General features: G+C 47.1%; 1 protein-coding gene across 5 annotated transcripts in view; it reads right to left on the bottom strand.

The window, feature by feature from the left end:
- Nucleotides 1-25,648, bottom strand: part of ARNT2 (aryl hydrocarbon receptor nuclear translocator 2) — a 256,680-nt gene that overhangs the window by 207,265 nt on the left and 23,767 nt on the right. For 4 of the 5 annotated variants that reach the window (XM_063925807.1, XM_063925809.1, XM_063925805.1 and 1 more), the window contains one exon: nt 8,328-8,439. In XM_063925807.1, coding sequence (XP_063781877.1) covers nt 8,328-8,439 — 112 coding nt within the window. Of the gene's footprint in view, nt 1-8,327; nt 8,440-9,146; nt 9,254-25,648 lie in introns of those variants that run through there. The other variant, XM_063925808.1, reaches the window with a different exon arrangement.

Raw genomic sequence — 25,648 nt, 5'->3', positions numbered from 1 at the left:
CACTAGTATACTGTATGCACCTGGTTTACTCCAGGAGAGAACAGTATTATGCACCTGGTTTAGTCCAGGAGAGAACATTAGTATACTGTATGCACCTGGTTTACTCATGGAGAGAACAGTATTATGCACCTGGTTTAGTCCAGGAGAGAACAGTAGCATGATATACACCTGGTTTACTCTTGGAGAAAATATTAGTATATGCACCTGGCTTACATCAGATATGGATGCACAGTGGTAGTAGTAAATGCTAAAATGCAGTACACAATACAGAACATGACTTAACAGTGTTATAAATAACTAGAAAAAAATATAATAAATAAGATCAATAGATCAATTTATCAAGAAAGCGCATTAGTAATTTATTATATCAATAAATTTCCATAAAAGTGACACTGTTTAAAATAAACACACACGTACAATAGAAAATGACATACAATATTACTCTGTAAAAGCAATAAAAACTATAGCTCCTATAATGAATAAGGAGTGGTTATAATTACTATTTGTTTATAAATTCCTTAATTCAGCTGGATCCAATCCTTTTGATGTGCATAAAAGGGCTAAATGTTAAATGCTTGTAACAAACAGTATACCATTCATGTCTCCTTTAGGGTACACCTGTTATTACCAAGTTGAATCCCTGGTGCTAGAATCAATGAGCATTGTCCACCTTATGATGCTTTCACAGGTAATAGCACAGAAGGACTATATGTGATGAGGAGACACACAGTGTAGTACGATTCAAGGCCCTGATTGCGGTCAGATAATGTCTCTAAGAGGCAGGGCAGGGAGGATGCTGTAAGTGCTGGAAATCACAGCGTTATGCTTGACCCATCTCTGCAGAATACAGCTGCACTTGTCATGTATAGGAGCCCTCCCTGCGCCGCATACTTTCTGAGCCCCTAAGCCTCCTCTGCGCGTGATGTCACAGAAGTGCCTCCCCGCCACAGCTGCGTCCAGATCCCCAGAGGCCCTGAGTCTGCAACACAGCACCTGGGCTGCCAGCCTGGAAGCCCCGAGATGGCTAATGTAATGGATAGAGTGGGTGATATCGCGGAGGGTAATGTCTGGATGCTGAATCAGTGTAAAAGGTAACAGTGCTGTGCAGTGCAGTGGGTGTGCTCATAGCACTCTCACCTTTTACATTGATTCAGCGAGTCAGTCAGTTTTGCCAACCAGTCACTATTGTTAGCGCCGGTGTCCCAACGCTCCGCATTACAGCGAAGTAGACGCACTAAATAAACTACAGCTTCCAGCAGCCCTTAGCGCCGAAGCATTCTGGTGCTAAGGCCTGCTGGGAGCTGTAGTTTATTGAGTGCATCTTCCTCCCTGTAATGCGGCGTGTTGGGACACCAGCGCTAACAATAGTGACTGGCTGCTTGGCTGCTGTGAGAGTCTCCGGGAGAGCCACTGCCAAAGGGAGGACAGCAGCTGAGCTGCTTCCAGGAGGAGAAGCAGGAGAAGTATTACCTGCCACTCCCCCACTCGCAGTACCTCCGGGCCCCATCCACAGCACCCCCACACCCCTACTTCCACCGGAGCAACCCGCAGCACCCCCGCACCCACCCCTCCCCCACCAGAGGCACCCCTACAACCACTTTTCCCCCACCCACGGTGGCTCCGGACCAGCCCCTCCCCCACCCGTGGCACACCCGCAACCGCCCCTCCCCCACCCGCTGCGCACCCCTTCCCCATCCGCGTCTACCCCACACCCACCACTCCCCCAACTACAGCACCTACTAGGTGATTCATCAGGCCCTGCGTGCGCAGTTCACACCGTTGCAAGGGGCTACAACCCCTTAACCATCGCACACCCTCTGTCCATGCAATATTTAACCACTCACACAATTATGATTGGAGGCAATACTCCATATAATACAAATATTGCACGCCACAAAAGCGTGCAAAGGTTAAGGGGGCGTAGCCCCTTACGACGGTGTGAAGAGCTCCCGTAGGGGGCGATGAATCACCTAGTAACTATATATTTATGAAGTATATATTTTATGAAAGGACTGACCTTATTAAAAAAAATTAATATGCACTTTGATATATATGTACATCTATATGCAAAGTCACAAAATAACATCATAACAGATATATGGCAGTGGTCGGTTAGGATTCCAGGTGAAGCATTTGATGGATTTCCCCACTTCCAGCTATGATTGATTATAATGTATTATACTATAACATCTAAGTATTATAATCTACTATGCTCTAATATATTGTCATAGCAAATCACGGTGTTATCTGGTAAATATAGATAGATGGCTAGATTTCTAAAATGGTGTGGTATATTGAGCAGACTTGCTTACTTTTGAAAAAGCACTGGTTTATCACTTCCTTGTGCCTTCTCCAGGTTAATACATCTGCCTGATTTACCCCTATGACTGATATTTCTGACAGAAACATTTCCCAAAATGTCAAAGTTACCACATAACTCAAATGATATCACATCAGACCTCATCACACATGACTTGTACAATAATGATCTATTCAAGCAGCCACTTCAGAATCAGTAAACATCTGTGTCACCCTACATTATCTCCACATAGAACTATTTTGTCACAACAGGGACCATTTTATAAGATAGATATACCACTCTTGGGTGTGCGGTCACGCTCCAATAAACGCACACCTTGGGTGGTTGACCAGAGTGCGACTGCACACCCAAGAGTCATATATCTATTACATATATACACGGTCGAGTCACATAATTATGACCATCAGCTAATATCCAGAGTAACCGCCTTGTTCAGCACGGACAGCGGCTAGACAGGCTGGGAGTGACTTAATAAGGTGCTGGTAGGTTGTCACAGGTATCTGTGCATCCAACAGCTGCTGGAGGGTACGTAGCGGAGGAGCCGACGTTCACCTCTCACATCAATGGAACGTGGTTATTCGCAATGGTGCCATTTGTCCAGTCATGATACACCTTCACCACAGCAGCACACAAACAGTTCACAAACTGCGCTGTTTCAGAAATACTGCCACCGTTGGCCAGAAAGCCGATAATCATCCCTTATTGCAACTCCCCTTTTACCCAAGACAACAACAAGTGATATGCGTGCAGACGGCCTATCGCACACCTTATATATCCACCAAGCCAGGACACAACACGTGACAAAGTTGTGATATAGTCAAAATATTTACAAGTATGCAGTATATGTCTGTAATGGTGTCCAAACACGTTGCTATCTGTGCTAGGTGTGATTTGAGCTACACTATTTGTGCTATGCAATTTGTACTTTAGTGGTATGCGATTTGAACTACATGCAATTTGAACTACACCTGAATTTGACTACATTACAATATGTAATGTATGCAATGTAGTTCAGAAATACCTGCCTGCAAATACTATTTTGCCTTGCGATATTGACTACACGGGAGAGCGCATCGCAAAGGAAACTAAACACAGTGCAATGTGAACTAGACGCTATGCTATTTGAACTAAAAAGATCAAGCGATAACCGCACCATGTGTGGGCACCTTTAGTTTCTATGACACTGGGGCAGATGTATTAAGCCTGGAGACATCATAAGGAAGTGATAAACCACTGACAAGTGCAAGGCGATAAACGCACCAGCCAATCAGCTCCTGTAAATGTACATATTGGAGCTGATTGGCTGGTGCGTTTATCACCTTGCACTTATCACTGGTTTATCACTTCCTTATGCATTCTCCAGGTTAATACATCTGCCCCTGAGTTACAAATGTTCTAAGTACGGCTGCTACGCTGGTAGAGCAGACTTTTTGTGTGCTAGAATTAGTGAAAACAAACTCTGATACTGTTGTAGGCATTTTAAAAAGCGGTATGGGAAATTTATGAACACTGGTTGTTCATGCAAAGAGAAAAGTTTTGGGAAGCCATCTGTATCAGAGGAACAAGTGGCTCCTGTCTGTGAGATGTACATATGCAGTGCAAGTTTAGAATTACAGATTCCACAACAGACGAATTGGATTATCGCATTGACAAAAGGCTCACACATAGAACATTTGTAACTTATAGAAATTTACAGGCATAATACTCCATGTAAATATTTTGACTATATCAATAATACTTTGGTTTATATAAAATGTTGAAAGTGTCTATATCTTTTATAGTAGCCCTGTATACATAAATTAGTTGGATACACTCTACTAGACAGTGTATCTAATGGAGTGTATTGTAGCTAATGTAGCTAATATTGTTTGAGTCGATTTTCAGGTGCCAGGCGTATGTAATGCTTTGTGACTCATAACAAAATGTTTTTACATACTTAGAAGACTGTCCAGAAGAATGTTCAACTAGCTTTCCTCAGTACAGGTACAGGTTGAGTATCCCATATCCAAATATTCCGAAATACGGAATATTCCGAAATACGGACTTTTTTGAGTGAGAGTGAGATAGTGAAACCTTTGTTTTTTGATGGCTCAATGTACACAAACTTTGTTTAATACACAAAGTTATTAATAATATTGTATTAAATGACCTTCAGGCTGTGTATATAAGGTGTATATGAAACATAAATGAACTCTGTGAATGTACACACACTTTGTTTAATGCACAAAGTTATAAAAAATATTGGCTAAAATTACCTTCAGGCTGTGTGTTTAGGGTGTATATGTAACATAAATGCATTCTGTGCTTACATTTAGGTCCCATCATCATAAGATCTCATTATGGTATCTAATTATTCCAAAATACGGAAAAATCCGATATCCAAAATACCTCTGGTCCCAAGCATTTTGGATAAGGGATACTCAACCTGTATACCATATTTGTATACTTATTTATTTATTTATTTATTAACAGTTTTTATATAGCGCAGCAAATTCCGTTGTGCTTTACAATTTCTTTTTTATTAAGCACATCACAAGTAAAAGAAGGCATGTGCATCCCACTGAGCTTATTTTTTCAAGGCACAAACCTTTGTGTATACCATACTTGCCTACTCTCCCGGAATGGCCGTGAGGCTCCCGAAAATCGGGTGACGATTCACGGGGTCCCCCCTGTCCGTCCGCCCACTTAGTGTGTAAAGTGGGCGGTCCAGGCAGTCGATGACGCGATTCTTGCTGAATTGCGTCATCATAGCCACGCCCCCTGCAGTGTAATGCCGGTGATCGCGGCATTACAGAGCGGGGGCATGGCTTAAAGGAGTCGTCATCGTGGCCCCGCCCTTGCTCCGCCTCCATCCTGCCCCCGGCCCACCCCCTCCTCTTCTCACAGCCTCCCCTGCCCGCCCTCTGAGCCGACCTGGCTGCTCTCTCCCGCAGAGAGCAGCCAGAATGTCGGTAACTATGGTGTATACTATCTAACATGCACAATAATGATCACAGATATTAAGTAATCTAATGGTGATCAAACAAGGAGTGGGGCTGTTAGGTCATCAAACAGAGATAGATAGAGAGTGAGAAATCGTCCTAATAACTGTAACTGTCTTTAATACTATCAACCAATAGTCATGGCAAATTATGCAGGTGATAGAACCAGTAAACCCAGAAAGAAAGAGAGCTGATGGAGGACAATGCAATAGTTACGGGAATAAAGTGCTAATGCCTGCTGAGGTGTGGCCTCTGCCTTGCTGCATGCTGTGGTGCCTCCGGGGCTGCCCTGTGGTGCTTCTCTGGCTTGTGCGCTCTGAGCCTGGAGGGAGGAAGATCTGCAGGAGACGCTGCACTCTGCTCTGACCGCATTGAGCTCCAGCGGCCATCTTTCTTTCTCCACAGTTCCTGCTGCCTTGTGCTTCCAGAGGCTGCAGGGTGTAGAATTAAAGAAGCTGTGTACCACCACTGGGGTCTAGCCTGCTGTCTGGCTCCCTGCTAGTATTACATATTCAGACAGCAATTCTCCTTGTCTCCTGAGTATTTTCTCCACTTTCTGAGACTGCTTCTTTGTCTATATATTATCCCTGTAACACAGCATGGGGAAAACACTGTGGCTCCAGCTGACACCTCTGATGCTGCTATTCAACGGGTCCTTGATGCTGTAGCTGCCTGTGAAAATCGCCTTGCAGACAAGATCGGAAAGGTGCAATCCGATTTGTCCATTATACATCACGATCTTCAGCAAGTCCATGAACATGTGGGGGAAGTGGAAACCCACAATTCTACAGTGGAAGATAAAAGGAGTCCTCTGGGTACGTGTGTAGACATGCTTGATACTCAGATGGCCGCTGTCCATGGCAAATTGTCGGATATGGAAATAATGTCCGTTTTGTGGGTCTGCCAGAAAAGGAGGAAGGCGTCTGCCAGGAGAAATTTCTGGGAAAAATGGCTTACAGACACCTTTTATTTGGAGACTCTCTTCGCACTTCGCAGTGGAAAGGGCCCACCAGGTGCCTACTCGAGCATTGATTTCAGGTGTGCCCCTACGTACCTTTATTGCAAAGTTTCTCTATTATTCTGATCGGGATGTGATCCTGCGGCTTGCACGCACGAAAGGTCCCCTGCAGTGGAATGGATAGCAGATATCCGTGTTCCCAGATTTTGCTGTTGAGGTCTAGAAGGACAGGCCCAATTTCTCACAATTAAATGACGCCTTAGAGAGCTTGGCTTGCCGTATGCTATTTTATTTCTCTCCAGGCTTCGGGTTGTCCACGATGGAGAGACCAAGTTTTTTACGACTCCCAGGGAGACAGCTGCGTGGCTGGATCGGAGGCTGCCGGCTGCCCGTGCCCTGGACAATACCAATGACTACTTTATACATTTCTCAGCTGGACTATCCTTTATGTAACTATTTTTGAACTGCATGCTATGTGTATGCCTATGTACTATTCTTTCTTCCTGATATACTGTTTATTCTGTCTTGATTCAGTTGCTTCTGGTGACCGTATTCCTTTTTACAGATCTGCCGGAGGTTGTTACACATTTTTATATACAATTTTGGCTTTTACTCCTTCTATAACTGTTTACTTTATCTATGTGTGGATAGTATGCTGCCTTATTGAATAACAGAATATTATTATCCTTGCACCTATCCAGTAGGCCACGATGCAAGTTTATTACTGTGGAAGTCTCGACTGTGAAATAATAGTTGTTTGTGACTGTTCTTGAAGGGCCTTCCCCTGGCGTTGTGCATTTATCCTGTCTAGATGCCTAGGGGAGCATCCTCTAAGCCTGCTCCTCAACCGGGTAAGGATATTTATACTTACTTTGTTTAGGTAACTAACTGGGTTAGTTAATGGGGGAAGGGTGTTTAATTTTGGGGGCTTCAGGTAAGGTGTGCCAAGGTTGGGCTGGTATGCGGGGGTGGAGGTTTTTAAGGTTGGGTCTTTTTGGGTATTGTTGGTTTTGGCTCTGATGGCCTGCTGTATTATTTTTCTATTGTAGTCTCATGTTTACAACTGTGGTATAGTTTGGGGGAAAATAAGAATGATATAGCTAGCTACCTACCAAAGAAACACTTCACAAAAATACACATGATAACAATGTTGGTTACTCACTGATTGCAGGGTAATCTATGAAGGTATAATATCGAAGAAAAAAAATTTGGTTAAACAAGATAAAATATCAGTAACATAATCGGATGGCAAAAAAATCTCAACTGCCCTCACTGAACCTGGGCAAGGTGGAAGCTCGATCAAAGAAAGTTATTGATAGAAGAAGGAGAATTGAGAATAAGTAGGGGAAAGCCGAAGTGATAACTGGGTTATTGCAACTGCATATCATAAAGAAAAAATGTAATAAAGAATACACAGAAGTAGTCATATCAGGAAACTACAGTAACAGTGTGCATTATACTTAATATATATGTAGGGCCGGACTAAGCCTTTGGGGGGCCCTGATAAGACAGGGGGAAGGAGGGGGGGGGGGGGGGGTGCATACCTTACAATATGACCCATTCCAGGAGGGTCAAAATGCTCTGTTCCTGAACTTTTCTTCTTTATATGTGATTGGCGTCACCTGTGTTAAACTATTTAATTGATAAGAAAGGTATTTCAACACAGGTGATTACAATCATCAATTAAGAGGGAAGTCCAGGTAGGTAGCATCTTGTCCCTCCTGGAATGGGTCATATTGTAAGGTTGGGAGGTATGGGAGGTACTGAGAGGCAACTATAAAGGGAGGATATAACCTATGCCTGCAGACTAGTGAGCCCGCATGGGGCTTTCTAGCTCTCACCCCGCTGCCGGCATACTGGTGGCCGGGATGCCGCTGTCGGTATACGGACGGCCGGCATCTTGGCCGCCGGTAATTCATTCATTCAGTGGTAGCACCTTCCCTCAGATCTAAGAAGAAACTTTCACCCAGTAATGAGTGAAAGGATATGCACATAACCACAGGAATTATAATATGGCGCAGTGACAACTTTGAGGTTTACTAGAGACCCAAGCCCGAAATCAACTCACCCTGACCGCCTTTTTCCTCCTCGTGCTGACATTGGACCAGTCATCCTCACCTGCCCAGCTGCCATAGCAGCCCCTGGCAAAGTCACTGATCCTGGGATGTCTGTGGTCATCTCTATAAATCAAAAACGATTATTATCAGTCACATCATTAACAATAAATTATCCAATAGAAGTGTCATTAGTTAAACAACAAACTGTACAATATCTGTAACGTATAAGATCTTTATTCCTCACCCTTTAGCCCAACACCCATCAAGTTTGTGAACATTCTCTTTCTTTATTTCGTTTCTATCTACAGCTTATATTTAGAAGCAACAAGCACATAAAGGTTATAGCCTATACTGTACTTCTGATTACTTACACAGTACAACCATTTATAGTTGCACCTCTCCATAAACCAGCTTCTACCCTGACACTATGCAGATGAGTGAGATACTCAGATCTCTTCTTCCTACAATCACAGTTATTATGAAGTCTCCGAGCAGCCAACAGAAAATATACATGACAAGGCTATTGGTGATGCCATCTGTAATGCCAGAGGGGCACAGACAATCCAAGCAGGGAAGAGAATATACTGACATTTCATTTTAACACGTATCACCCATTGAAGATGCTCCTCTATTACACAGATGAATTAGCACTAATGTTGGAAGATGCAATCTCTCCGATAAAGCCAGGCAGTGATTGATCTACTTCCATAGATGAGCACCACAGACAGACAAAGGCTGACATTAGCTATGACAATATGACATGTACATCAGCAGTGTGGAAAGGAGAACTGGCTGAGGCTGAAGATACACAATCACTGTAAAACTTTTACCTCCAATAAAGTGAATGAAATGGGGCTGCTGGCGATTCCTCCTAGCAGAGAATGTTGCACTGAGAACGGAGCATCATCAGTATGCAAGAAATCTGGCAGTAATGGCTGAATGGAGGAGGGGGCGAGAATTTGTATTCAGCTCAGAACAAGAAAACATCCCTATCTACCTCTGTTCAGCGTGATCGTGATGCAGCTGCCCACACAAAGCACCATTCCAGCAGCAACCCCACACTATCCGCCGATAGCGGCCACTGAATCACACAGGTTGGACATAGTGGCAGAGTGCTTCATGTATGATGCACAGCAATTCTAAAGACACGCTAATATCCAGTACACTTCCCCAGGGAAGACTTACATATCAACAACGCGTGCAGCAAAGTATGGCAGACTCAATAATTTTTACATAGTTAGCACTAGCTTTAACATAACAAAGACCAATAATGGAACAGATATGATAGATCTAGAAATAAAAGAAGAAAACTGTAGAATAGTGCACCTGCTGCCTGTGTACAGGAAACCACACATTGTGCCACTCAGAATAATGCAGTCTATCAATATACTAGGAGATAGTGACAGCACTGAGATATAAAGTACTTTGGGACTAATTTAGCATGGATCGTATATCTACGATCATTACACTGACATGCTGGGGGATGCCCAGCACCGGGCAAGTCCAGCCCGCATGCCGGGTTCCGCCCCTCCTCCGCTAACATGCGAAAGCATCGCACGGTGGCAATGCTTTGGCATGTTTAGGGCAGCACTCTGCCTACGCAGCAAAGGCAGGCGGCTACCCGTCATGTTTTGGGTCGCAGTGGATGTGTTTGATGTCACGCTACCGCCGCAACCCGCCCCGCAAACAGTCCGGACATGCCTGCGATGTCCGGAACGCGCCCCCCAATGCCACGCGAACGCCCCTTTTACGCCGCCATGGCCCCCCTCCCTCCACGCGATTGCCTCTGCCTGTCAATCGCCTGATTGTGGCGTTTCCACAAGTGAGATGCTTTCGCATCTCACAGCGTGCGCACGTGCAGTGCGGCTGCTGCGTGTGCGCACACTTCACAGGGCTTCAGCATGCAAACGGATAAAGGTAAAAGGATTTGTGCAAAGTCACAATGACACCCATGTTCATTTATGGATATTTGTAACATTGGAAATGACCAATATTGTCTTACTCCAGGAAAGAAACACTCAAAAGTTTAACCATTCAGGGATCTCTAATAACAGTGTTGCCAGAAGTTTTGAGATCTTTGCACTAACCCTGGCTAATGCCGAATGCACATGTGCAAATTTGGTTAGGTCATTTGGATGTTTCTAACCACGCCGCCATCCTTGTATAGTGTGTCGCCTAATGCTAAATGACAAAAATCACCTGAAAACTGTATGGAAAACCAAGGGCCTAATTCAGACCTGATCACAGCAACAAAATCTCTCTCTAATGTGCAAAACCATGGGGGTGATTCCGAGTTGTTCGCTCGTTGCCGTTTTTCGCTATACTGCGATTATCCGCAATGTTCGCAGAGCGCATGCGCTTAGTTATTTTACACAAAAGTTAGGTATTTTACTCACGGCATAACAAAGCTTTATCATCGCTGTGGTGATCGTAGTGTGATTGACAGGAAGTGGGTGTTTCTGGGCGGAAACTGGACGTTGTATGGGAGTGTGCGGAAAAACGCAGGCGTTCGAGTTCCAAAACGCGGGAGTGGCTGGATAAACGGGGGAGTGGCTGGGCGAACGCTGGGTGTGTTTGTGACGTCAAACCAGGAACGAAAAGGACTGAGCTGGTCGCAATGGCTGAGTAAGTCTGGAGCTACTCAGAAACTGCGGGGTAATCGTTACAAGAAAATTAGCGAAGCTTTCGTTCGCAATTCTGCTATGCTAAGATACACTCCCAGTAGGCGGCGGCTTAGCGTGTGCAATGCTGCTAAAAGCAGCTAGCGAGCGAACAACTCGGAATCACCCCCCATGTGCACTGCAGGGGGGCAGATATAACATGTTAGATTTGGGTGGGTTATTTTGTTTCTGTGCAGGGTAAATACTGGCTGCTTTATTTTTACACTGCAAGTTAGTTTTCAGTTTGAACACACCCCACCCAAATCTAACTCTCTCTGCTCATGGTATATCTGCCCCACCTGCAGTGCACATACTGTAGGGGGTAATTCAGATCTGATCGCTGGGCTGCGTTTTTTGATGCCCTGCGATCAGATAGTCGCCGCCTACAAGGTGAGGGGAAATTGCTGTGCAAGTGTGCGATCCCTTCATTAGCAGAGCTGCACAAAAATCAGTTTATGCAGTCTCAGAGCAGCCCAGGACTTTCAGCCACTGCGATGTAATCCTGCTGATCGGGGCTGGAGCTGACGTCAGACACCCTCCCTCAAAACGCCTGAGCCCGTCTGCGTTTTTCCGGACACTCTTGGAAAATTGTCAGTTTCCACCCACAAACGGCCTCTTCCTGTCAATCACCTTGTGAACGCCCGTGACTGGATTTTTTGCACCATCCCGTCACTAGGCGCCAATTCCTGTCACTGTTGTGCGACACGCCGGCGCATAGTGGTGCATACGCATGTGCAGTTCAGATATGATCGCGCGCTGTGCGCCGATCAGATCTGAATTACCCCCATGGTTTTGCCCATTAGATAAAAATTCTGCTGCTGCGATCAGGTCTGAATAAGGCCCCAAATCAGGTTCTGAATGACGCCATCTGCATCCAGCTTTCCACTGTGATCTGGTTGTATGTACTCATGCCTAAAAGACCAGATATGTGAAAGTTTATCCCAGAAGTAACTAAATTGCTCACAGATCATTTTGAAATAAGGCTGAAAGGATTTCAAAATATGTGTTCTGCATTCATTTCTCATTGACTGAAAGTAAGGGCACTACAATATACAACAGGTATGCATTATACAAGAGCTGCTAGCTAGGCAGCAATACTGCAATGGTAGAGTGGAACATGAATACCACTAGGTCTCTTCCTCTGCTATCTCCCATTTCCATCTCCTATATAATAGCCCAGATCTGCGACTCTGTGCCTCTATGTATAACGCTGGGCGTGGCTAGGAGCTCTCATTGGGTTAGTGCCAGGTCTATCACACCCAATCCACAGCTGATTGGTCGAGAAATACCCTCCCACACAGGTTACATCCAATGGGAGGCTCTGCCCTTTGGCTGCTGTGTGTTCCCAAAGCAGGATTAACAATGGGGCTGATGGAGCTGCAGCTACAGGCCCACACCCCAAAATAGGCCCACTGCATCTGCAGCAACATACCCTCCAACAATTTACACATAAAAATTGGTTCAAATTAAAAAGGGGGTGTGGACACAGATAAAGGGGCGTGGTCACACCCCTTATCCTATACTTTCAATGGAAGTTTGGAGAGACAGAAATCGGTACAGATCATTAAAAAAAAAAAAGACATACCCTCCAACATTTTACAGATAAAAATCGGTACAAATTCGAAAAGGGGGCATGGCTACGGGTAAAAGGTGTGGCCACGCCCATTTTTCTATACTTTCAATAGAGGTTTGGAGAGCCAAAAATCGGTACAGACCATAAAAAAAGGTAATATACCTGCCAAAAAGGCACAGTTGGAGGGTATGAAAAGATACTGTACCTGCCAAAAAGGTACAGCTGGAGGGTATGAGGCAAGTCTCTGTAGATAGGGAAGAAAAAAAATCGGATTTTAATTACCTACCAGTAAATCCTTTTCTCGTAGTCCGTAGAGGATGCTGGGGTCCACATTAGTACCATGGGGTATAGACGGGTCCACTAGGAGCCATTGGCACTTTAAGAGTTTGAGAGTGTGGGCTGGCTCCTCCCTCTAAGCTCCTCCTACCAGACTCAGTCTAGAAACTGTGCCCGAGGAGATGGACATCTTCGAGAGAAGGATTTTACACAGATAGTGGCGAGATTCACACCAGCTCACACACAAGGCAAACCAAGCTAACTAGCTTGAAACATCAGCAACGGCTGAATAATATTACTTACCAAGTAACGAAACAGTACTTAACAAGAACTAAGCAGTACTGAACTAAGTAACCACTGCAGGATCACGAAGCGCTGGTTGGGCGCCCAACATCCTCTACGGACTACGAGAAAAGGATTTACTGGTAGGTAATTAAAATCCTATTTTCTCTTACGTCCTAGAGGATGCTGGGGTCCACATTAGTACCGTGGCGATGTACCAAAGCTCCCGGAACGGGAGGGAGAGCGCGGAGGCTCCTGCAGAACTGATTGACCAAACTTCAGGTCCACAGAGGTCAAAGTATCGAACTTGTAGAACTTTGCAAACGTGTTTGACCCCGACCAAGTAGCCACTCGACAAAGCTGTAAAGTCGAGACGCCCCGAACAGCCGCCAAGGAAGAACCCACCTTACGAGTAGAGTGGGCCTTAACAGACGTAGGACACGGCAATCTTGCCGTAAAATACGCATGCTGGATAGTGAATCAGATCCAGCAAGAGATTGTCTGCTTAGAAGCAGGACACCCAAATTTCTTGGGATCATACAGGAGAAACAGAGAGTCCGATTTTCTGTGACGAGCAGTCCTCTTCACATAGATTTTCAGAGTCCTTTCAACTTTGATGAAATTGAGGAGTCAGTAGCAACTGACACCACAATAGGTTGGTTGATATGAAATGCCAACACAACGTTCGGAAGGAACTGCGGACGTGTCCGGAGCTCAGCTCTATCTTCATGGAAGATCAAGTATGGGCTTTTACAAGACAAAGCCCCCAACTACGACACACGTCTAGCAGAAGCCAAGGGCAACAAAGTGACAGCCTTCCACGCGAGAAACTTGACCTCAACCTCCTGTAGAGGCTCAAACCAGTCCGACTGGAAGAAATTGCAAAACCATGTTAAGATCCCAGGGCGCCTTAGGTGGCACAAAGGGAGGCTGGATGTGCAGAACTCCTTTCAAAAAAAGTCTGAACCTCAAGGAGGGCAGCCAACTGTTTCTGGAAGAAAATGGATAGGGCCAAAATCTGAACCTTCACGGATCCTAATCTCAGGCCCATATCCACACCTACTTGCAGGAAGAGGAGAAAACGTCCCAGTTGAAACTCCACCGTAGGAAATTTCTTGGATTCACACCAAGATACATACTTTTTCCAAATGCGATGATAGTGTTTAGACGTTACTCCTTTCCTAGCCTGTATCAGGGTAGGAATGACTTTGTTCGGAATGCCCTTCCGAGCTAGTATATGGCGTTCAACCTCCATGCCTTCAAACATAGCCATGGTAAGTCTTGATAAGCGAATGGCCCCTGCTGCAGCAGGGCCTCCCGAAGAGGACGAGGCCTCGGCTCTTCTAGCAGTAGATCCAGAAGATCCGCATACCAAGCCCTTCTTGGTCAGTCCGGAACAATGAGGATTGCCAGAACTCTTGTTCTCCTTATGAGTTTTAGAACTCTTGGAATGAGTGGAAGTGGAGGAAACACCAAAGATCTGTTACCTCCTTGAACACCTCCGGATGGAGAGCCCACTCTCCTGGATGGAGGTCGTGTCTGTTGAGGACGTCCGCTTCCTAGTTGTCTACTCTCGGAATGAAGATTGCAGCTCTGCTCTTCGTTCCGCCCTGTCAGTTTATGTAAGCCACTGTCGTTACATTGTTCGACTGCACTTGAATGGCCCGATTTCTCAGAAGATGGGCCGCTTGGAGGAGACCGTTGTAGATGGCTCTTAGTTCCAGAATGTTTATCGGCAGGCCGGCTTCCTTGAAAGGTTTCCCCTTGCGTTACTGCGCCCCAGCCCCGGAGACTTGCATCCGTGGTTAGAAGGATCCAGTCCTGAATCCCGAACCTACAGCCTTCCAGAAGGTGAGGTAATTGCAGCCACCAGAGGAGTGAGATCCTGGCCTTCGGCGACAGACGTATTCTCTGGTGCATGTGTAGATGAGATCCCAACCATTTGTCCAGGAGATCCAGTTGGAAGGACCGAGCATGAAATCTCCCGTACTGCAGAGCCTCGTAAGAGGCCACCATCTTCTTCAGAAGGCGAATGCACTGATGAACCGACACCCGGGCTGGCTTCAGGACATCCTGGACCATTGTTTGTATCACCAACGCTTTTTGCTTTGGAAGAAACACCCTCTGCACTTCCGTGTCGAGGATCATTACCAGGATCCAACCATGTTCCCTGAAAAACTGGGTCATGAGAGCAATGGTGTCACAACTGAGGGCCTGAGCTGACGGGAGGCAGCCTCAGTTGTAGGGGCTGAGATGTACCGGAACCTGGGAGGTTGTATCAGACCCCTGGACATGTAAGTAACATGAATAATAACTGCCCGAAGGCGTGACCACGACAACTTGGATAAAAGTCAATGATGTTTATTATGACAACTCCGCAACACAGCAGCAGTAAAAGAAAACGTAAAAGTCAGCAAAGAATAAATACAGTTCCTGGGTACTACAGGATGGCAGGAGCCACAGGGCACTGGTAGTGTGAGATAGTTCTTATGATCTTCTAGATGGAAAGTCCTTACCAGGCCCGACTGTAGCAATGGAGATAACCCAGGATTGTGCCAGCTGGTGTTCCAGGAAAAGCTGGGTTGCTGAAGATAAAACAGCTGCTGTGGATACTGGCTGGAACCAGACTGTTGTTAGCACGGAGTGGATACTGGCTGGAACCAGTTAAATAATAAATGAACTTGGGAGCGATGAAATATGAACTGAAATGTAGAACTTGAGAGCGGAGAAATAATAATACCGGTGGAGAGTGGTAAAGTGTAGAAAGGACACCGGCCCTTTAAGGGAAGCTGTACTCTGCTGGAAGCTGAGCTGGAAGCAGGTAATGTTGTAGCTGGAAACAGATGAATCCACAATGGATTGGAGAGTCAGGCTACACCGCAGGTGGAATGCTGGTGCGGGTCTCTATGGTGGAAGTCTTGAGACAGGAGCTGGAACCTGGAAGACAATCACAGGAGAGAGACAAACAGGAACTAGGTTTGACAACCAAAGCACTGACGCCTTCCTTGCTCAGGCACAGTGTATTTATACCTGCAGCAAGGAAGGGATTGGCTAGGCAATTATGCAGATTATCAATACTGAGAACAGATTGGTGGAAATGATCAGCTGACAGAATCCAAGATGGCTGCGCCCATGCAGACACTTGGAGGGAAGTTTGGTTTGTAATCCATGTGGTAATGAAAACAGTAATGGCGGCGCCGGCCACCGGAGACAGGAGGCGCCAGGCTGACAGATGCACATCCAACCACGCGGACACAGCGGAGGCCGCGGCTGACGTAATCGCCACTCAGACACTCTGCATGCAGAAGTTCAGGGACGGCGGCGGAGGCCGCGGGAGACGCCATGCCAGGTGTAATATGGCGTTTTACTGTGACAGCGTCCCAGAGTGACAGGAGAGGATACAGGAATGTACACATCAGGATAACAGATGGGATCCGGTACTGGAGCGCTGAGCCAGCCTTAGGAGGCATCTGATGGGTAAGAAATGGCGTCCAGATACCCGGATCGTGACAGCACCCCCCCCTTTAGGAGTGGCCCCAGGACACTTCTTTGGCTTTTGAGGAAACTTGGAATGGAATCTCCGGACCAAGGCAGGAGCATGGACATCAGAAGCATTGGTCCATGAACGTTCCTCAGGACCATAACCCTTCCAGTCAATAAGATATTGTAGTTGACCGTAACGGTGACGTGAGTCCAGGATCTTGGCCACTTCATACTCAACGCCTCGTTGAGTTTGGACTTTCGGAGTTGGAGGAAGTGAGGAATGAAACCGATTCAAGATCAGCGGTTTCAACAGGGAAACATGGAATGTCCTGGGTATTTTTAAGAAGGGAGGCAACTGGAGTCTGTAAGCAACAGGATTGATGACTTGTTCAATCTTGAAAGGACCGATATAGCGAGGTGCAAACTTCATACTGGGAACTCTTAACCTCAAATTCTTCGTGGATAACCATACCCGATCACCCACCTTGAGAGCAGGAACTGCTCGACGCTTCTTATCCGCAAACTTCTTGTACCTGAACGATGCCTTGAGCAGAGCTGATCGTACGCTCTTCCAGATATTGGCAAACTGATGCAAGGTGATATCCACTGCGGGAACAGAAGTTGCTGGAAGCGGTTGGAACTCAGGGACTTTAGGGTGGAATCCAAAGTTAGTGAAGAATGGTGTTGAAGCAGATGAAGAATGATTCTGGTTGTTATGACAGAACTCGGCCCAGGGAAGTAATTGAACCCAGTCATCTTGAGAGGAGGACACATAGATGCGGAGGAAGGCCTCCAAGTCCTGATTCACCCTCTCGGTTTGACCATTGGTCTGAGGATGGTAAGCCGTGGAAAACTTTAGCTTGACTTGGAGGACTTGACATAAACTTCGCCAGAATTTGGCTGTGAATTGAACTCCTCGATCTGAGATAATTTCTTCAGGAAGACCGTGGAGTCGGAAGATCTCTTGTATGAATACTTGAGCCAACTTGGAAGCTGACGGAAGACCGGTGAGAGGAATGAAGTGTGCCATCTTGGTGAACCGGTCAACTACCACCCAGATGGTATTGAACTTGTTGCACATGGGTAAGTCTGTAATGAAATCCATCGACAAGTGGGTCCATGGTCGACGGGGAACGGATAGTGGAACCAGTTGCCCCGCAGGCGACTGGCGGGATACTTTATGTTGGGCACACTTTGGGCAAGATGCAATAAACTCCAAGACGTCCTTTTTCAGAGTTGGCCACCAATAGGACCTAGAGATAAACTCCAGGGTTTTTTGGATACCTGTATGTCCGGCAAAACGGGAAGCATGGGCCCAATGCATGAGCTTCTTCCTTAGCATCGGCTTCACAAAACTTTTCCCTGATGGGGGCGTAGAGTCCATCCCTACCGTGGAGAATGCCAACGGATTTATAATAGGATGCTTGTCTGAAGACTCTGACTCATTTTCTTGCTCCCATGAGCGGGAAAGGGCATCGGCCTTGCGATTCTGAGAGCCCGGACAGAACTGGAGTTTAAAGTCGAACCTGGAAAAGAAAAGTGCCCATCTGGCCTGACGAGGGTTGAGACATTGTGCGCCCTTCAGGTATAAAAGGTTCTTGTGGTCTGTAAGTATGGTGATTGAATGAGAAGCTCCCTCCAACAGATACCTCCACTCTTCTAGAGCGAGCTTGATGGCTAGCAACTCCTGGTCGCCAATGGCATAGTTGCGCTCAGCTGGGGAGAACTTCCGGGAGAAGAAACTGCAAGGGTGTAAATGGCCATCTTTAGCCCTCTGAGATAACACCGCTCCTACTCCAACGGAGGAGGCATCCACCTCTAAGATGAAAGGAGAGTCGATGTCAGGCTGTTTCAGAACAGGCGCAGAGATGAACCTTTGTTTTAAAAGATGAAATGCTTGCATGGCTTCTTCAGACCACTTGGACGGGTTAGCACCCTTCTTAGTGAAAGCAGTAATAGGCGCCACAATGGTGGAAAAGTCTCGTATAAACTTTCGGTAATAGTTGGCGAACCCTAAGAACCTCTGGACCCCTTTGAGGGTTAAGGGTACCGGCCAATTTTGGATTGCTTGTAGTTTCTCAGGATCCATCTCTAGTCCGGAACCGGACACAATGTACCCTAGAAACGGAATGGACTTGACTTCAAAGACGCATTTTTCTAATTTGCAATAGAGATGATTGACACGGAGACGGGACAGAACCTCTTTAACCCAAAAACGATGTTCCTCTAAATCGTTGGCAAAAATGAGGATATCGTCTAGATAGACCACGACATGACGGTATAGAATGTCTCTGAAGATCTCATTGACAAAATGCTGGAAGACAGCTGGAGCATTGCTCAATCCGAAGGGCATGACGAGGTACTCATAATGTCCGTCACGGGTGTTAAAGGCGGTCTTCCACTCGTCACCCTCACGGATCCGGATGAGATTGTATGCACCTCGCAAGTCCAGCTTTGTAAAGATGGTAGCTCCGCTAACTCTGTCAAAGAGCTCAGTAATCAGGGGTAAAGGATAACGGTTCTTGATGGTAATGTCGTTCAAACCTCTGTAGTCGATGCACGGCCGCAGACCACCATCTTTCTTTTTTACAAAAAAGAAGCCTGCGCCGGCTGGAGAAGAAGAAGGTCGAATGAACCCCTTTGCTAGGTTCTCTTTAATATATTCCTCCATAGAATGCGTCTCAGGCAGAGACAACGGATAAGTTCGGCCTCGAGGTGGAACCTTCCCTGGAACGAGATCAATCGGACAGTCCCATTCTCTATGAGGAGGAAGGATATCAGCAGAAGCTTTACTGAACACATCCGTGAAATCTTGATATGGAGGAGGTGGAACATCAGACGACCTGGGGGAGGAAGAACAGACAGGCAATACTTTAAACAAACATGTCTCAGCACAGGAGGAACCCCATGCCAGGATTTGCGTAGTCGTCCAATCAATTGTAGGATTGTGAAGACGGAGTCATGGAAGGCCCAGGACCACAGGATGTGTGGCTCTTGGAATCACTAAAAAAGAAATAAGTTCGGAATGAAGAACTCCCACTCTCAGACGAACTGGTAGAGTCCTTAAAGAAATAACTGCATCAAAAATTTTGCTGCCATCCACGGCAGTTAAAGAAATGGACGAAGGAAGTCTCTCGGTGGGTAGGGACCACCGTTTAACATAGGCTTCGGTAATAAAGTTCCCAGCTGCTCCGGAATCAAGGAGGGCAATGACGTTCCGATAACGTTGAGCAACTTGAAGCGAGACTGGGAGATTACAATCTTGAGGAGATGGAGAGGAGATCATTACTCCTAGCCGGCCCTCTCCTTGGCGAGCTAGGATTTGGAGTTTCCCGGACGTTTGGGACAGGCATTAATGGTGTGAGACGGAGCTGCACAATAGAGACAGAGAAACTCGGAGAGACGTCTTCGGCGCTCAGCAGGAGTTAAACGGGAACGGCCAAGTTGCATGGGCTCATCTTTAGATGGTGACAGTTGACGAGGAGGAGGAGCAGAAGATTTTGGAGCAGATGATCTTCCACGCTCAGTTGCTCTCTCTCTGAAACGTAAATCCACTTTCGTGCAGAGTGAGATTAGCTCATCTAACTTAGAAGGTAAGTCTCTGGTAGCTAACTCATCTTTAATACGCTCAGATAAGCCATGCCAGAATGCAGCATACAGGGCCTCGTCGTTCCATGCCAGTTCGGATGCCAGGATCTGGAACTGTATCAGATATTGTCCTACAGTACGTGACCCCTGGCGTAAACGGAGAATCTCGGATGAAGCTGAGGTTACCCGGCCTGGCTCGTCGAAGATGCGCCTGAATGTTGACACAAAGGCAGTGTAGGAAGATAGCAGGGTGTCGGACCTCTCCCATAACGGTGATGCCCAATCAAGGGCTGAGCCACTGAGAAGAGAAATAATGTAGGCAATTTTTGTACGGTCACTGGGAAAATTGCCAGGTTGTAGCTCAAACTGAATCTCACACTGGTTGAGAAATCCCCTGCAGAATCTTGGAGATCCGTCAAATTTTGCTGGCGTTGGAAGATGAAGACGTGGAGCAGAAATGGGTAAGGTGGGTGGGTTTATAGCTGGAGTCACTGTGGTTGACGCACCAGACGCGCCTGATCCACGGAGAGTTGTCTGAATCCCATCCAGCCGAGTAGAGAGATCCTGGAGACAGCGGATGATGTGGCCCTGTGCAGCCTCCTGATGTTCTAGTCGGGCTGCCAGTTCTTGCATCGGCCTGGCCGCTTGATCCTGGTCTCCGGCTGGATTCATTAGGTCAGTGCTTACTGTCACAACTGAGGGCCTGAGCTGACGGGAGGCAGCCTCAGTTGTAGGGGCTGAGATGTACCGGAACCTGGGAGGTTGTATCAGACCCCTGGACATGTAAGTAACATGAATAATAACTGCCCGAAGGCGTGACCACGACAACTTGGATAAAAGTCAATGATGTTTATTATGACAACTCCGCAACACAGCAGCAGTAAAAGAAAACGTAAAAGTCAGCAAAGAATAAATACAGTTCCTGGGTACTACAGGATGGCAGGAGCCACAGGGCACTGGTAGTGTGAGATAGTTCTTATGATCTTCTAGATGGAAAGTCCTTACCAGGCCCGACTGTAGCAATGGAGATAACCCAGGATTGTGCCAGCTGGTGTTCCAGGAAAAGCTGGGTTGCTGAAGATAAAACAGCTGCTGTGGATACTGGCTGGAACCAGACTGTTGTTAGCACGGAGTGGATACTGGCTGGAACCAGTTAAATAATAAATGAACTTGGGAGCGATGAAATATGAACTGAAATGTAGAACTTGAGAGCGGAGAAATAATAATACCGGTGGAGAGTGGTAAAGTGTAGAAAGGACACCGGCCCTTTAAGGGAAGCTGTACTCTGCTGGAAGCTGAGCTGGAAGCAGGTAATGTTGTAGCTGGAAACAGATGAATCCACAATGGATTGGAGAGTCAGGCTACACCGCAGGTGGAATGCTGGTGCGGGTCTCTATGGTGGAAGTCTTGAGACAGGAGCTGGAACCTGGAAGACAATCACAGGAGAGAGACAAACAGGAACTAGGTTTGACAACCAAAGCACTGACGCCTTCCTTGCTCAGGCACAGTGTATTTATACCTGCAGCAAGGAAGGGATTGGCTAGGCAATTATGCAGATTATCAATACTGAGAACAGATTGGTGGAAATGATCAGCTGACAGAATCCAAGATGGCTGCGCCCATGCAGACACTTGGAGGGAAGTTTGGTTTGTAATCCATGTGGTAATGAAAACAGTAATGGCGGCGCCGGCCACCGGAGACAGGAGGCGCCAGGCTGACAGATGCACATCCAACCACGCGGACACAGCGGAGGCCGCGGCTGACGTAATCGCCACTCAGACACTCTGCATGCAGAAGTTCAGGGACGGCGGCGGAGGCCGCGGGAGACGCCATGCCAGGTGTAATATGGCGTTTTACTGTGACAGCGTCCCAGAGTGACAGGAGAGGATACAGGAATGTACACATCAGGATAACAGATGGGATCCGGTCCTGGAGCGCTGAGCCAGCCTTAGGAGGCATCTGATGGGTAAGAAATGGCGTCCAGATACCCGGATCGTGACAAATGGACTGTAACAGCTTCTCCTTGGATGATGCCTTTATCAGCAGATTGTCCAGATATGGAACCATGTTCACCCCGACTGCGGAGAACCATCATTTCCGCCATCACCTTGGTGAATACACTCGGTGCTGTGGAGAGGCTGAATGGCAGGGCCTGGAATTGAAAATGACAGTCCAACAGTGCTAATCGGAGATAAGCATGATGCGGCGGCCAAATCGGAATGTGGAGGTACGCATTCCTGATATCCAGGGATACCATGAATTCCCCCTCCTTCAGACCTGTTATCACTGCCCTTAGAGACTCCATCTTGAACTTGAACTCCCTCAGAATGAGGTTTAGTGATTTGAAGTTCAGAATGGGCCTGACCGAACCATCCGGTTTCGGTACCATGAAAAGGATCGAATAGTAACCCTTGTTTTGCATCAGGGGAGGATCTGGTACAATAACCTGTGCCTCCCCCAATTTCTGGATGGCTCCCTGTAGGATAGCCCTGTCTGCCGGCAAAGCTGGCAAGCCCGATTTGAAGAACCGGTGAGGAGGGAGATCTTGAAATTCCAGCCGGTACCCCTGGGACACAATATCTTGTACCCAGGGATCCAGGCCGGACGACACCCAGACATGACTGAAATGTCTGAGTCTCGCCCCCACCGGCCCTATCTCCAGGCCGCGCGGTCCACCGTCATGCTGAGGACTTTGGTGTACCTGAAGCAGGCTTCTGTTCCTGGGAATCCGCAGCAGCAGGTTTCTTGGATTTTGGTCAACCTCCTCTAAAGAAGATGTTGGACGGTTTGGCCTTTCTTGTTTTATCAACCTGAAAGGACTGTGACGCAGCTGAAGAAAAAGGTTTCTTCGTAGCAGGTGCAGCTGAGGGAGATCCACGCATCTAACACTTCCCCAAAGAGAGCCTGACCTGTGTAGTGTAGGGTCTCCACACCTCTCCTGGATTCCGCGTCGGCAGACCACTGGCGCAGCCAGAGTCCCCTACGAGCTGAGACAGACATGGAAGATATCCCTGCAGCCATGGAACCCAGGTTTTTCATGGATTCCACCATATATCCTGCAGAATTCTGAATGTTACTTAAAAACAATTCAACATCACTTTTATCCATAGTATCCAAATCCTCAAGTAATGTGCTTGACCACTTTACTATAGCTTTGGAAATCCATGCACAAGCAATAGTGGGACGTAGATTCGCCCCTGAAGCTGTGAATATGGATTTGAGCGTATTATCAATCTTGCGATCAGCCGGCTCCTTTAAGGCGGTAGATCCTGGAACAGGTAAAACCACCTTTTTTTGAGAGTCTGGATACAGACGCGTCCACTATGGGTGGGTATTCCCATTTTTCTCCTACCCTCCTCAGGGAATGGGAAAGTTACCAGAACCCTTTTAGGGATCTGGAATTTTTTCTCCGGGTTTTCCCATGCTTTCTCAAAAATATAATTTCATTCTTTGGACGCAGGGAAGGTTAGCGAGGCTTTCTTATTCTCAGTGAAGTAAGCCTCCTCAACCTGCTCAGGTATTGTATCAGCAATATTCAACACATTCCTAATAGCCTCTATCATCAACTGCACCTCTTTAGCAAGAGATGCGGCCCCCTTGAGCTCATCCCCATCACTGTCTGCCGTGTCAGAATCGGTATTCGTGTCATCTTGCATAATCTGGGCAAGAGCACGTTTGTGGGAACCTATAGAGGGGGGCCCTGAGGTAACAGACCCAGACCAAACTGCCATAGAGGTCTGTAAAACCTGAGTTGCAGATTCATTTTGTGTAACCCTCGTAGAAATCTGAGAAATCATAGATTTGATAGAGGATAACCATTCAGGCTCCCTTGCTGGTATCTGCACTAAAAAAAGTGCAATCCTGATTACATGGAATGAGATCATCCTGAGCGGACATATCCTCTGCAGTATATGACACAGAGTCCCTGGACATAGCTAAAAGGAGACCCCAAACACTCCACACACACACACACACACACACACACACACACACACACACACACACACACACAGGTGAGGATAGACAGAGTTTCACCCCCAAGAATGGCAAGAGAGACACAGAGAATGGAGCGAACCCACACACAGAGCTTTCAAGGTATAGGGATACCCCAACCAGCGCTGACTGTGCACCTTAATAGGTTACACAGTCTGCACACAGCCTCTCCCCACCCCCCTTCTACAACCCCCTGGTACCGTAAGAGATAGCTCGAGTTGCTCTGGAGGGACTGCTCTTCACTGACTGCGTTTCTGCAGGCAGGAAAATGATGCTGAAAGCTGCTGGGTCCGCTCTGAGGAGAAGCTCTGCCCCCTTAATGGCGCTGTCTTCCCGCTCTTCAGAAGATTATACTGGCCTGAGGATTCATGCTGGCAGCGATCCCAGGACCCTGACAGGCTTTAGAGGTCAGTGTAGGGTGTAGGCGCTGGCTCAGGGCGTCCCTCACAGCGCCGCACTATGTACCACTGAGCCCCGGAGCGCAGTTAGTACTGCGCTCCATACCCTGCTGCCGCCATTTTCACACTGGCTCCCCGCTTGCTAGGGGGGACGGTGACTCACTTGCCACTGATCTTCTGGCTCTGTAAGGGGGTGGCGGCATGCTGCCGGGGTGAGCGATCCCCTGTGGCGGGGAACTTTCTATACCCTCAGGAGCTCAGTGTCCTGTCAGCGGAGATAGTGGCTCAGACCCCGCAGGACGGACACTACCCCCCCCCCCCCCCCCCCCCTTAGTCCCACGATGCAGGGAGGCTGTTGCCAGCAGCCTCCCTGTAAAAATAAGATTTTAAACCTACCGGTAAATCTTTTTCTCCTAGTCTGTAGAGGATGCTGGGGACTCCGTAAGGACCATGGGGTATAGACGGGTTCCGCAGGAGACATGGGCACTCTAAAGACTTTAGAATGGGTGTGCACTGGCTCCTCCCTCTATGCCCTTCCTCCAGACCTCAGTTAGAGAACTGTGCCCAGAGGAGACGGACAGAACGAGGAAAGGATTTTTGTTAATCTAAGGGCAAGATACACACCAGCCCACACCATCCACACCGTACAACTTGGAACAAACGAACCAGTGAACAGTATGAAACAAAACAGCATCAGCCCGAGACTGATCAAAACTGTAACATAACCCTTATGTAAGCAATAACTATATACAAGTTTTGCAGAATTTAGTCCGCAATGGGACAGGCGCCCAGCATCCTCTACGGACTAGGAGAAAAAGATTTACCGGTAGGTTTAAAATCTTATTTTCTCTTACGTCCTAGAGGATGCTGGGGACTCCGTAAGGACCATGGGGATTATACCAAAGCTCCAGACCAGGCGGGAGAGTGCGGATGACTCTGCAGCACCGATTGAGCAAACATGAGGTCCTCCTCAACCAAGGTATCAAACTTGTAGAATTTAGCAAAAGTGTTTGAACCCGACCAAGTAGCCGCTCGGCAAAGTTGCAATGCCGAGACACCTCGGGCAGCCGCCCAAGAAG

This window comes from Pseudophryne corroboree, chromosome 6 (assembly GCF_028390025.1).
Source record: "Pseudophryne corroboree isolate aPseCor3 chromosome 6, aPseCor3.hap2, whole genome shotgun sequence".
Classification (NCBI taxonomy): Eukaryota; Metazoa; Chordata; class Amphibia; order Anura; family Myobatrachidae; genus Pseudophryne; species Pseudophryne corroboree.
This window is presented reverse-complemented; position numbering and strand designations above follow the sequence as displayed.